At 43.1% G+C, this 14,521-nt stretch overlaps 1 protein-coding gene across 1 annotated transcript; it reads right to left on the minus strand.

Moving 5' to 3' along the window:
* Nucleotides 1-335: 335 nt before the first annotated feature.
* On the minus strand, nucleotides 336-12,148 carry STRA8 (stimulated by retinoic acid 8). The gene is made up of 7 exons (XM_009867531.1): nucleotides 12,064-12,148; nucleotides 10,759-10,843; nucleotides 10,203-10,355; nucleotides 6,952-7,234; nucleotides 5,694-5,770; nucleotides 3,887-3,998; nucleotides 336-410 (listed from the first exon to the last, which is right to left on the minus strand). Exons 1-7 carry the CDS (start codon nucleotides 12,068-12,070, stop codon nucleotides 336-338), a joined length of 792 nt encoding a protein of 263 aa, XP_009865833.1. The 5' UTR covers nucleotides 12,071-12,148.
* Between the last annotated feature and the right edge of the window lie 2,373 nt (nucleotides 12,149-14,521).

The raw sequence follows: 14,521 nt of genomic DNA on the forward strand, positions 1-14,521 counted from the left end.
TCTCTGCAGCTCCTTCCACAGCTTATGCTAGGCAAGGTCACGTAAATGTACATACCTCAGTCGACTTATGAAGTGAGGTTAAACATTAAAAACCAAGAGACAAAAGTATTTCTTAAGATTTTATAAATACATAAAACCTGGAACTTATAAAGGTATAAATTACTCAACTGATGTATCAAGAAGCTCTGATAAGGGAACAGGAAGTCAACAGTAACAAACCACTTTAACACTGTCTCCACACTCTGCTCAGAGGGGTGCTTCACCGAAAGAGGTGTAATTTCTTGACATGTGTACCCAGAAACGCTGGGCAAAACGTTAGCAAACAGAGATACTGTTTAGAAATCTTCATCGTCGAAGGTCTCAGTGCACCTCAGCATCACAGTCACATAATCGAACTGAAGATCTTCTTCCTGAAAGGCCCATCAAAGTCAAGCAGGATTAAAAACCACAGGAGTTGATTGTGTTTCAAATATCCAGTGGGTTGGTCAAGTGCTGACATGTGTCAGTTAACGTGCCATGAGCTCTCCTTCCTCTCTGAATCAGCACCCAGCACTTGTCAAGTGCCTGAGGTGCCTGATGGCTCAAATTCTCAACCAATATATTTCTAATATCACAGGGCTCCACCCTGTGTCTATTTACATCATCGAGACAGGTGTTACTGACTGCGGTGGCAAGCGGGTCACATAACAGTCTCTGAAGATAAAACAGCTTCCTTGAGCCCTTAACTTCTACTGACTTCAGGCTTTGCTGCTCTTTTGGCAACAGAAGGAAATAGTTTTCTCTTCCATCAGCTTACAGAGAATAAGTGGCTCTTGAGAAATCAAAGTCTAGGAGCTAAAAGTGTTCATCTAGTCCACCTTCTGCATTGATGGAAGGCTCTTTAGGGCAACATTGCTTTTAAAAATAGGTGCTGCTTAAAAAAATGCATAGCTTAAGGAGCACTAAATCCCACTTGCTTGTCAAGTGATTAATCTAAAATCCATAATTTTAAAAGAAAGTGCGCATTTGAAGATGCAAAGGTGCTCAGTGCTGTTTAGAAAAAAACCACCACTGACGACTTTCACTTAGGTATTGGAAAAGCTTTTGACCTCAATCTAAATTATTTCTTTATTGCTTTTGTTGATAAGCACCTCTCACGATGTGACCTTAAGACAAAAGTTCTTGAAAAACAACGAGACTGCTAAACTAATCTCTTGCTCAGAGATATTCCTCTACCATGTACCATGGAAGCACGCTCCTGTTCTCATTTTTTGCGTCACTATTCTTCTAAGAGTCCTCCCTTTCCTCATCCAAATTATTTCCTCCCTCCTCTTGTGCGAGTCTTTTTCAAACATTTTATACCAGTGGGGTGCATGCCCTTGGCAGCTTTGTGAGCCAGGGCAGTGGCTCATGACGAGCTGCACTCGGCGGATCAGTGACTACAGAACGGTGGATGGACACGATCTGGCAAGAGCAGTTTGTACTTGGATAGAAATGCCAGAAATGGCATATCCATCATAGCATCACCGTGTCATGACCAGCAATAAAACCCGTCACCTCATCAGCTCTGCAGATAAAAGGAAAGGAGACCACAGACTGCCTTTCGTATTTCAGTCGAGTGCACATCGCGTGCCTCGCTTTGGCACGGTTCCTGCTACCCACCTCCACATCTTCTACCCTGGTGTGTGCTCAGTGTGCCAGGACGTCGCTTTATCCTTGGGATAATTTACCCCAGCACTGGCTGAACTGCTGGCCTAGTGTAGCACCAGCACAGGCACCACAACAGGGGAAGGGGAATGGTCTGCAGGGGTTCAGTCACACCCCTAAGGTAGGCAGGAAGGGCTCCTTTCCCTGTTAGGTCCTGGAGTCACCAACACTGTGTAGCCCAATTTCTGGGGTAAGGTACGTAGCCTACAGTGAGCTCTCTGCTGCTGCCTGAGCTGGTGTGTTTCAAGCTAGCTGGAATGTTTCCTACTCCCGCTCTGCAACCACTTCCATAACTGCCTCAGTCTGTTTGCTTTGAGATGGAGTTAAATTTCTGCTCCCAAAACAAAAAATTCTTGTCTTTTTTTTTTTCTTTTTTTCTCTTGGCAGGACTCTTTAAACGTGCTGCACTGCAGTTATCTAAATCAAAACAGATTGTGACTTTCACATTATCGGTACTCTCTACTCTGGATGATTTCTGCTCAAACCCTCTTTTTATTGTCTTATCACAGACAACTCAAAGTTCCTGCATAAAAGAAGCTTGTGCAGCTTTTTATTTTTTTGTGGATGCACAGAGCTCAGTCAACTGCCAATCTGCAGTACTACAGCTTCTTTTGTTGCCAGTCTTCCCACTACTCCCATTCTCCTAGTCTTATTTCAAATGCCTCTCTCTAAAGCTTGAAAGAGACATCACTACTCACACTACCCCATCTGGGAGCTGTGAGATGGGCTCGGGCTCACGTATAACAATGCAGCACCAAGCAGAAGGACAAAATGGGGCCACCTAATGCTGCCAGGCATGACATTCACAAAACCAATTTTAAATCAGAAAAGTATCTTATCTCTCCTAAAGCTTTTCTACCTTTCTAGGCGAGCTCAGTTCACGGTCGTTTACATAAATCCAGGAAGAGCTCTGCCCTTATGCAGAACAGGGCTATTCACAGACCAAAGGTCTGTGTAGATCAGTGTCTGGTTTCTGACAATGGCCAGGAGTGGATGTTTAGACAAAAAGTGCAAGAACTGTGATGCAGTGTGCTCTGTTCTGCAATACATGCTCCCATGTTACGGCAAACTCTGCTGTGAGGACCTTCTGAGCTGGAAATTGTATCTGGACCTTTAGATTTAGTAATTGTCAATGGATTAATGCTCCAGGAGTTAAATCTGGTAATTTGCACGTGCAAGTATTTTTTAACATGTTGTATGTTTATTTCATTGAGTGCTTTCCAGTTCTTCTGGTGTTGGACACAACAACTAATCATTCTGTGTACCAAATCCACACCACTTAGGATCAAAAACTTCTCACAGTACCTCTCAGTCTTTTTTGGAGGTCCTACTCTAGTAGCTCCCATTTAATGCCTTTTGCTGTGCCTCCTGCAATTCTTTGCACCTCCTCTAGCACCATTGTCTCCCTGAGGTCACTGTGATAGATCCAGATAGTGGCACAACAATGGTTTCTGCTTTGTTTTCTGTCCCCATTACCCCTCATCACAAACACTCCTTTATCTGCTCAAGTAACAGAGACTAGGTGGAAGCTAGGTGGTAGAAAATAGCAAAATAGCGGCTACTGTGAAAGCACAATTGACTCTGAGCCCAAACAAGCATGTTCTGGCTGTGGGTCAGTCCTCTGCCCACCTGCCAGCTCTGAGCCACCTCCTTGGCAGGAGGGTAAGAAGGGAAGGAAGAAAACTCCAAGCACCATGACTTCTGGCTCAGCAAACCTGCAACACGAGGCTGAGGTTATGAGGCAGCTCAGCAGCTGTTTATCAGCTTTTTCAAGAACAAAAATACCCTATTCCCAAGGCCTGCCAGAGGGCTCAGGGTAAGGCATCGGGCACGCAGACAAGCAGAAGGTAACTCCTACCGAGCTGAGAATGAAGTGGCTGGGATTTAATGGAGAACTGCGAAGTGAGCATGGCCTGCTCAGACGAGATCACTCAAGCTTTTCCACGAGGAACTTTTGATAAAACGAATCCCAATTCCCCATGTAATTTGTAATTTTGAATAATATTCTAAGCAATAATAACCCCTCGTGCTTTGCCTCTCACAAAGGCTACTGATGTTTTTAGAACATCACATCTGAACTAATGAAACCCAAGTTCTTATTCTGGACAATTGGATCAGAAGCACAGAAAACAGAAATCCCTTTCTGACAATGACAGAAATACATTGCTCCTTCTGCAATGAATCCTTTGGCAAAGCTTACCTGGCAAAACTGGGTATTAGCAAAGAAGAGGCTTTTTAGGAAGTCAGTGATCTGCAGATAGAGTCTGTGGTGATCCTCTGGATTTTCAGAAGTGCAGCTTGCAAATTCTGAACTGAAAATGGAACCAAATATTGTATTTAATTTCCTGTTCTCTCATTTCTCCTCCTACTCACTTTCTGTCCTCCACATTTTACTTATGAATTAGAAAAGATTCAAACTGCTTTCAAGATGGCTCTCCTATCAAAGACAATAGCCAAGCAAGACAGGGAGAAGTGGAGGTGGACATATCGATGAGAGACTGTCTAACAAATGCAAGGAAAATACGTAAAAACAGAGAACAGCAAAACAGGAAAGCAGCATCACAACAAAGAGATCCAGTGCTACATGACAGCTATGGTAATGCTGTTTTGGGGGAAAGTATATACCCATTACAAGAGAGCAGCAATGGGTATTTGGCAGTGTATTTTGTAGGGTTGTTCAGAGGAACAGCTTTGACTTCTTTTGCAAAGTTTTTGAGTGAATGCAGTAACATGTCGTCATAAAATGAAACTGGCATGTTTGTAGTCAGGAAACAGGTAACTTTGTCAAAAAGGTAAGATATTCATTCCAGACCTCACCTTTATATTTTCCCTGAGATTTTATAAAGTTCTGCCATCATGCCTCTGTCCAGAATTCCAAGGCATAGAGTGACAGGGAAGGAAGGGAACAGGATAAATGTTGGCTATTGAAATACTAATCTAATTTGGGATCTAAAACAGATTGCAAAGATGATGGCAATACATTGCAGTATTGATGAGTACTTAATCTTATTTTAAAAGCAAACAACAATTCTGACCTAATAAATGTTATTTAATGGATACAGATTTGTTAAGCTTTATTACGTATTCAAGCATATTCTGATCAACAGCCAAAACAATCTTATTTCCATTCATTCTGTTCTGGAAGTGCAAGGTGAAATGGTGGTGAAAGACAAAAAGAGATTCACACTAAAGAACTCGCTAAATATGGAAAAATAAGTAGAAAATCGGATTTAAAAAAAACAGATTAAAACCACTATTTGCAGAGAGAAACAATCCTAATGAAGACTAAGTAGCAAGAATGCATAAAAGATGAGTCATAATGTGATTTTCCTCTTGAGGAAAGCAACCCTTTTCTTTCTTTGGTCTACTGGGAAAATTCAAAGGCAGTGCCAGCTTTGTATCTGACATGTTCTCTTTTAGATAACTTGTCTGACCTGCAGAGGAAATAAATGTTATTATTAAACAGGTCTTGCATTTCTTTGATGTTACTGTTCAGGTCAACCACACTTTAGTTTGATCACCTCCCTGTGATTGAATAGGAGGTAAGGGAGACAATGCTAAAAAATGGTAATTTTTGTCTCATTAAATGTGAGTACAGTTTATGATTAGCTGACTTATCTAGGGAATGAGTTACGGTCCTCATAGACTTAGTAAGTGAGAGAGAGAAAAGTAACACATTACAAATATTGTAATCTGAAAAGATGGAAAGCTATGTAGTCATGAAGAAAATCAGAAGGACTCCAGTTATCCTGAAATTACAGGGTGCTCTTAATGAGTGTTTCTTACTGATTCTGACATAAATGCCTATTAATCATTTAATTTTTGCATCTTAAGAGACAGTATTATTGTGAGCACAATTGCTGGATGCTGCTATTCTATTTACTAAAACCTTGGCACAGAAAAGGAAGTTAGGCTATTGCCTCACTCCACAGAAAACTTGCTGTGGAGTACTGACAGTGGGGTATTAACTTACTCTGTCTAGCAAAAGGGGTGAGTTTGTAATTTACCTCTGGCTAGACATTCCCTGAGTCTCACTTCCTTCAAGGAAATCGGCAGCAACATCAAGCGCATCTTCAAACATTACCTATCAGTGAAAACACTTCAGATGTCAACATATCCAGCCACCTAAAAGTCTTACCTAGGGCATGACTTTTAATAAGTAAGTCTTTAAAAGCATGATATCTTTCATTTCTTTCCACATTTATAGCTACAGTAAAACAAGAGGGTTTTGTGGAGACAGCAACAATGAGGAATAACTGTTAAGCCTTAACTGTTAAAACTTAACATTATAACTCCCAAAAAATCAGTAGAAATATGAATTGCATCAGTGCTTAGAGATTTACTATGGTCTGCTGCTTATGGCTGGAGATCTCAGCTGTACCAGCCAGTCTTCCCAAATCTGATTCCAGTATGCAGCCTGGCTTACAAAGGAGTTTAGATGCTCCCCGTCACAGATCGATGAGGTCATTAGCTCACTCTCCATACTGCAGTTCACACATTTTCCGTGCCAGAAAGTACTGCACATGCAACATGCTTACAACATTTCCTAAGGAGGTAACCAATATGAGTTGTGTCCCGCAACTCAAAAAGAACTTGTCAATGTCCACCTGTCTCTGCCTCGCAGCTGATAATATTACACACGTCTTTGAGCAGCTAGTTGCTTAAGTAATCAGTGCTCCAGGAACAGTTTACGAGGAGTTGGCTGTTACTTCGTCTCTTTTTCACATGTCTACTCAGTCATTGATTTCTTGACTCTGCCCAGGCATAGGTAGCAATTAGACCTGTACCACTGGAACTGGTCTACAAACACTTTCTCTTTGCTACCAACTGCTTTGATGTAAAAAACAAACAAACTAACAATACCCAGCCCAAAACACAGCAGGCCTTGGCAAACTGCCTATTCATTCTGGATTTAGATCATCTGTGCTCCTTGGGAGAGTTTGCAGAGCACAGTAACTGTGTGATTCTTGTTCTTGTTCCCTCCTCCTGGGACAAGTTAGAGCAAATTTAACTGTTACTTAGCCCAGAAGCTCTACAGGTCGGTGGAGACTGGCAGAATTCCTACTACTGCACTCCTACAGCTTGCTGTGTATCACACCAAGAGAGAATTTGGTGCAGCCATTTACTCAAAGACTGCTCATTGCCTCCACTTAGGCATTGAGTGGCCCTGGGAAAGCTTAATTACAACTACTGTAACTCAGAGCTAATTAGCATCTGAAGGCTCAGAGTTTCAGAGGTAGATAATGTATGTTACTGAGCACTTACTTCCTCTGGTGCGGAGACTGAGGAACCACTGGTTTCCTCACTGTTACCTTGGCTGTCCCTCACGCTACCTTCAGGGCATGGAGGCTCTTGGCAAACAGCCTTAGGATCCATGAGGAAATCTCTCTGGCTACAGTACTGCAAGATGCTGTCTCTACTTTCTTCAGAAAGCTCTTGCCAGAGGTGGGAAATAGCCATGGAGACCTCAGGAAGAGGTACCTTGTCAGTGCTAACCATTCCATGCTCTATCAGCAGGTCCACTGTGTGCTTATAAAAATACAGGTATCTGTAAGGAAAGGAAAGGGAGCATCTCTTAAGAGCAGGCTATGAGGCAGCCGTTTACTGTAAAGCAGCAGGAGATTGGGGACTAGCTCGAATTCACAACTGCTTCACTGACTCCCCCCCTTTAAGACTCTGTACAATTACTGAAGGTCGCCCAACACTGTGAAGATTTCAGCAACTCTGCCAAGATTTCATCCGCAAAAGGCAGGCTCCAGCCTCAGCCTCAGCAGGACTGCCTCCCAACAGAAGCTTCAGGCTGTACTTCTTGCACAGGCATTTAATAAATGTTGTTACTTGCCTTTGTATCCAGAGGCTTTCACACTGGAATTCACTTTTTTACACTTTTACTGGCATTGCACTACCCTTAAAAGCTTTGGCTGAGGTCATATCCTGACATATTAGGTACTACACATGCAGACAGAGACTACCCCAGGCCTGGATGCTCTGACTTAAATAAGCACGGGAGCTCAATTTTCTCCATTTTACACCCGAGGAAATGCATCCCTGACTTCTATGCAGTCTGTAGTGAAACTGGTAATGGAATGTAAGTGTTGTAATTTCAATCTGGTGACCAAATCTTAGAATGAGTCCACTTATTCTGTTAGCACTGTGTGGCACAGTGAACCAGGAGCAATAATGTCTACTTTGGAAATTGTCACTGAAGATTATGTTATGTTAATTTAATGCTTAGAACTTCTCAGATGAAAATAACAAGATCAAAGGAGTACAAATCAGGAGTTCTATAAACAGCAGACATTGTTACTAAATTTGGAAGATGTCCCAAATGAGTACATTTCCTAATTGAACACTATTGCATAAGAAAGTAACTCAAAAGAGTTCAGTCTTATTTTTTTTTAAAAAATATTTGTTACAGCAAACCAATATTGAAGTTCTTAACGTAATTCTGCATGTTTAAACTCCAGTTTCCATACTCTGGAGTATTTTCCACCATCGGTGCAGACAAAATACTGGAAAGGAAATAAGTGCTCTCATGTAAGGTATTGCGCTCAATAAGGATGTCCTGCTCCAATCAAAGGATCTGGATTTTCTCAAACAGAAGAATATGATCCACCATTAGATTGATTTGCTACAGAAATTAAGCTTGAACCATGACTCAACTTTTTCCTTCCCAGCTGGAAGGAGACGATCACATTTTGCACTGCAGAGAGCGCTGTGCATACCTAGCAATGCTGCTCCTGCTGCTGGACGTGGAAAAAAAATACCAGTCCATTGAAGCTCAAAGCATTTGTGATGCTGCCCAAATAATGTGACTAGATGATCATCAAAAGGCTGCTCTTTTCTTGTCTGAAGAGTCTTAATGTTTTACGCCTGTTATAAAAGATCATTTTTGTGAAGAATTAACTATGAACCAAGGGCAATCCGCACCAGACTGTAGGCTAAGTGCCAGAGTCCACACAACACAGGCCCTGTTCTACCTTGTCAAGTGAAGAAGGGAAAAGTTAGGTGTTTACAGCTTTGTCGTGCAGTCTTTCATGAAGTAGAGCTTACCTCCCCCAGAAAATCTTGATTCAGCACATTGATTTCAAGGTCTTGTAAACGATACCTTCCTACAACTACCTCTGATTCTCACAGGAGAAAAAGCAGGGACAGTAGCAGGATGCTGCTGCCATCTACTGGCACCGCTGCAGTTGCATTTTGACGAAAAAAGTAAACTGAGGAGAAATCTTATAAATAACGACCAGTACAAAGTAAAAAAGAAGGAATGGCAGAAGTCTTTGCTTATGGTGGTGATGCTGTGGAAGAGGATGCCACTCGCAGCTGTGAATTCTCTTGTACTGCATATTCTTAACTCTAGGATAGTTGGGGTGAATAGACTCTGCTCGATGTTATAGGACAGATCAGACACCCATCTGTTTCTCCAATCTTTACAAGGAAATGATCATTTATCCTTTTGGAAAAGCATCCATGACCTCTAAGCACCCCCTAGCACTGTCTGACAGCAAGGTGAAGAATGTGATGAACAGATTCAGTCTAACTTTGAAAAAACCAGTAATTTTACCATTAAAACCCCAAACTAAGATACATGGACGACTGATGTGAGAACAGTGGTCTTTGATTTTTAGGTCCTGCATCAGGCACTTAGAAGCTGATCCTAAAAGGCGTTACACACTTGTACCCACTAACTTTAAGTGTCGCACACGTAAGTGTTTGGGTTCCCCACCTTCCCCTGCTGTGTAGCAGGTATTTTGAGGAGTGCTTTCTGACCACTGCTATTCGAGGGCTGCATGATCTTCCCCGGTCGCATCCAGCCTCACCCTACTCTGACCCCATAAAAAAAATACTCCCTGCCAGAAGAAAAGGGTCTATTTCCAGAAGGGGCAATGGTGTTCAAGCCTCTCACAACAATGTAATTAGAGGCAAAATGAGTATCACTGTGGGGTAAAGTATCTGCCCGCCTCTAGTTCCTGCTCCTCCCCAGAACACACACAACTAGACTCTTATGAATGATTCTTGGTGCAACAATTCCTAGATTCCTAAAAACTAGCCCCACTGCAGGGATCCAACTTGATGCCTGTACTATACCACAAACACACAAGGATACGCACCTGCACAAACCATTCTGGATGAATAACCTCCTACTCCATCTGAGCTGGCCTGTTAAACCCCTGCTGTTAGCAGGTTATGTTGCATCTTACTCTGCAAGCCACACAGACAGTGGTAAAGCATAGCCACACACACAGGCACTGACACACTTGAAAGCAATTTTTTTTCTTTCTTGAGGACGGGTGGAAAATCCTCAGGGATTTTCCAAGGCCTGGAGAGGTGGGGACTCTGCTGGGAGTCTATTCAAATCCAAGTCACAGGGAAGGGACTTGGGAGGTGCTCAGCTTCATCATCAGCAGTGCCAACAGTGGTGGCACAAGGCTTCTGCAAGGCAGATGAATGAATGACAGTGCCTGCTGTTAATGCAAACAAGTTAAAAAACTGAAGGCAACATGGTGTGCACCTACCGTTCAAATTCCACCAGACCTGTGGATGAAGTATCTGGAGATTGGATAATTTCTGGCTTTTTATCCTCTTCCATTGTTTGTTTTTCACATTCTTGAACCAAATACCAGATGGCAGAGTCACTCTCACTCACAGCTTCTGAGGCCGATGCAGTGCTGGAAAGCACACAAAGAAAAAAAGCAACAACACATGAAAAACTTTCTAACTGGATTAATAAGGCCCTTGTCATGGTCCCTCCAGAGTCAAGGGCCATTCTTCCCAAGCCAGCTTTCTGCTCTTCCTTTTGCACTGCAGGTGGATCAGAAGTCCTTGGCGGAGATCAGCTAGACAGAAGGGGAAGGAAATCCAAGCGCTGACTGGGAATGAGGTCAAACATGCTTAGAGCGTGCGTGCGCTGTATGGGACGACAGGGCTCCAGGTGAAATCTCTTCATCTTTTCCTCACGAGGAACAGCCTCTGCTTGGAAATTCAGTAACAATGACAAAGAGGTTCAGCAATGCTGGGGTGGAAGCAAGTGCAAAATATTATCATCCTTTCTTGACTGGCATAAGCCCTTACCTGTCACTACTGAAGTGTTTCTTGACATACTCCTCCCTGACTTCCTCCAAGCTGGATGGGTTCCCATCCTCCAGACTGAAGGGCTCTGCTGTCAGCAGAAAGGTTACTGTCACACCAGTGGCACTTTTGGCTTCCCTCTCACCCCGAGCCCCAATCAGACAGAATAATTTCAACAACCGGTTCATCATAAATCAGAGCTTTTCATTTGTGATCCCTTCAACTTTGCTCTGTCAAACTATTCTTTCTACCTATGACTGATTTCTGTGGGCTATCCAAGGATGTGGGTTTGCAGAAGACTGCTCGTTTTAAGCACTGGGACTTCTATTTGATGCAAATTATTGGAGACTCAACTTGCATGAATAGCAATGGTGTTTTTTCTTTTTTGATCTGGCAGTAATTTGAACATTTCAAGGGACATAAAAATAGATGTGAAGTCTCTACCCATCAGCCCCTAGTCCTGCTTGCTGTCACTGGAGGCAGTGGCCAGCACCAGTGAACAGAAGGCAGGCTGGTGAGGGGGTGAAGCCTGGTGGCAGGAGCCGCCTCAACCGCTGACAGCACACGCTAGACCGGTGTGACACGTGGTGTCACAGGCAGTCGGGTGGGGGGCATGAATTCAATCCATTGCGCTGAAAGAAAATAGAATCATAGCATCTCTCTTTATGCATTTCTATTGGAGTAAATTCTTAACAGGAGGCTTCCACTTCCTACACTAGGAAACCCTCAACAGCTTCCCGGTCCTCCTTTACCTCGCACCAGAGCCTGCTGTTCTGAAGTTTAAAGCTCTGGCTGTGCTCAACTTGCAGCGCCGAGTGCTTGTGATGGCTGTGGCTCACACTGTGCCATGTCACCGTGGCTGAGGGGAACACACGTGCTCCTGCAGCCTCTCAGGGGGAGCCCAAGCATGAAGCCAGGGCACCCACGCCAGCCCCACACTTGCTGGGGGTGAGCAGCAGCAGGGTGACACGGGCACTCTGCCTGACCTGCCTGCCACCATGGGATAGCAGGAATTACTCCCCTCCTTCCTTTACCCAGGCTGGGGAAGGAGTAGCAACAACTGACGGACTTTTAGGGGCTATCCAAGGACGTGGGTTAGGAGGAGACCGCTCATTTTAAATGCTGGGCCTTCTGAGGTGCAGCACTCAGTTGGTCGATAGACTTTTCACTACCCCTTGCTTATGAGAGCCACAGTTGGCTCTAATGCCTTAATGGCTTTGGCCGCGTACCTATTTGTTTCTATATAACAAACAAATAAAAAAACAAGTCCAGGCACTCTGTCCAAGGCAAATACTTGCATACAGTTACCTTTCATCTTCAACAAAGAACCCAAGGTTTGCTCCAGCTTCTGGATAGATTTCTTAGCCTTACGCAAAACCTGATACTAAACATAAGAAGAAATCAGAACGGATTGCTCTCTGCTCTGACTAGATTCGTGTTTTAACATGCCTTGGCTGTTTTCTTCACTTTTCTTTCATTTTGACCTTCAGTTATCTCAAAGTCTCTGTGAAAACAACTGTGTTGTTTCACCACTTATCCTTTACCATGCGAAAAAGGGAAAAAACTAATACTAGAGCAAATTTAAATATAGAATATAAATATTTGGGTATACATTATGCAATACATACACAAAACACCCAGTTACATAGGCATTTGCTACTTAACTTTGACATTCTTTCATTAGTAAATGGTCTTGTTTGGATCGTTCTCTTCTTGGAGCATGTCCAGAAATATCATGCTGTGAAGTCTTGTTGGATGTCTACCAACTTTAGGCATAAGACTTTACTAATCATTTCCCATGAGAATTTTGCTAGAAGCCTTTGCCACATTCTACTCTCAGCTGCACTGATGTAAACTGGAGTAACTTCAGTGCTGCACATCATTCCTCCATCATTTATAGGAAGCATAACTGAGAACATATGGCCAATGCACTTAAACATACACATCTCAAAAATATTTAAAGATTTATGTGATTGGTGAGACTATCCATGATCGCTTTAGACAGGATGTCTACCTTGAAGAGCTTCCATGCTGGCTATTTTAGCCAGATACTAAACACAAGGTTTACAAGTGAACTTCTGTGTTTAGGCTCTGGAAAACACTGAACTTCTTTGGCCCCCAAAAGCCACACAGGTGGCACATGATACTACGAATAGGCAACTTCAAGAATTGGTATAGTCCCCTTAGACTACACAAAACAAGTATCTGTCTAGTCTTGCCTTCTGAGATCATGATGGCTTCAGCTTAACTTGCACCTTTTTCAGAACGTGGCAACCGAACTCTTACCTCAACCTGCACGAGGCAAAGGGCTCAGCAGGCACAAGCCCCACGTCACAGCACTACACCTGTTCCAGTGCCTCAGAGCCCTTTACAAGGACAATCCTTGTCCTAAGCAGTCATTACCATCCCCATTTTACAAACTGGAAAACTGGCAGTAACCAATCTAACTAAATGAATTGGTGGCAGAGTTGAGGACAAAAGGACTCCTGATGTTTAGTCCTCTGCCTTAAGCATGGCAATGTCCATCTTTTCTGTAGCATTTTGAATCAATTTCATCTTTACTAAAAGTTTTGTTTTGATTAAATAGTTTCTTAGTTTAGTAGAGACCAATAAACACTCCTGGTGGTTTTTTTTTTTCCTGACTTATTTTTCCAAGGTGTCTTGAAGATCACAATGCACCTCATAAGGCTGAATGAATTACTCCTCCCCCTATACTTCTTCTATCCCTAAACTCACTATTCTGATTTCATAGAAAAAAGTTGTGACATCAAGATAAATTCATCACGAGATCCCTTGGTTTGTTTCCAAAACACTATAAAGAAGCTGCAAAAACCCCATAATAAAAGTGCAGATAAGGCATATGATAAACCCATGACACAGAGACTACAAAGAGAACAATTTGCTTACATTGAGCTGGCAACTTTAAAGTAAGAGATCCAGGAAAGCTGCACATCGTGAAACTATACACACACTGGAACCCGTAAAGACACAGTGGTCATCCTAATAAACCTGGTTAAACATACCCACATACAATAGTGATGCATAGAGAAATAGTCACTGCTCCACACCTTTGAAGCTGAGCTGTCTGACTGGGATAAAACTGCTTTCCTCAAGCTGCTTAATAGTGTTGCCAGCGTAGCCCTGTGCTGTACCTGTGACAAGCGCCGCTTTGCCACGGAGGTTTCTGCCTCCTGCAGGTGTGTCAAGTGACTGGATCTCACCCTGGCGTGTGTCTTCCTACCCTTTCTAGCTGTCTCCATCAAAAGCTGCAATGCAACAGTTATTTATACTGAATAAATACGTAAGTGAAGAAAAAGAAATCTTATAGACTGTGTAGTGGACAGGCAAAGAAAGGGAAGTTCAGGGTGACTGACAAGAGTACTCTAGCTCATTTTCAGTAGCAGACCCTGGAGTTTTTAAATCTTCTCTTTACCTGGTGGATGCCACCTGTAAGAACTAACTAAAACCTAACCTAACTAAAACCTAACCTAACGATAAACCATGCACCACAAAGCACAGCTGGGACACGCCTCCCACCTCCTGCACCCTTCCCTGCAACAAAGCGGTGCTCCATTGCTAGGGGTACCCAGGGTCTGGCTTCACAAAGGGCTGAGACTCGTCAGCTCCCACCTATGTCACTAAAGGATGCACTTAGTCACACCATCCCAATTATTTTTTTTTACCCATAATTAACTGTGACATCGGAGCCAGCAGTTACACAGGACAGACGCACATGTGTGAGAGGGCCGGGTCAGCGCCCAGCCGG

This window comes from Apaloderma vittatum, unplaced genomic scaffold, assembly GCF_000703405.1.
Source record: "Apaloderma vittatum isolate BGI_N311 unplaced genomic scaffold, ASM70340v1 scaffold15814, whole genome shotgun sequence".
Lineage (NCBI taxonomy): Eukaryota > Metazoa > Chordata > Aves > Trogoniformes > Trogonidae > Apaloderma > Apaloderma vittatum.

Coding starts and splice junctions, on each gene's coding strand:
- STRA8 (XM_009867531.1), bottom strand. Junction 7,235..10,202: donor GGTCTGGTGGAATTTGAACG/GTAGGTGCACAC, acceptor CTTTCCTTACAG/ATACCTGTATTTTTATAAGC. Junction 411..3,886: donor CTAATACCCAGTTTTGCCAG/GTAAGCTTTGCC, acceptor TGGGCCTTTCAG/GAAGAAGATCTTCAGTTCGA.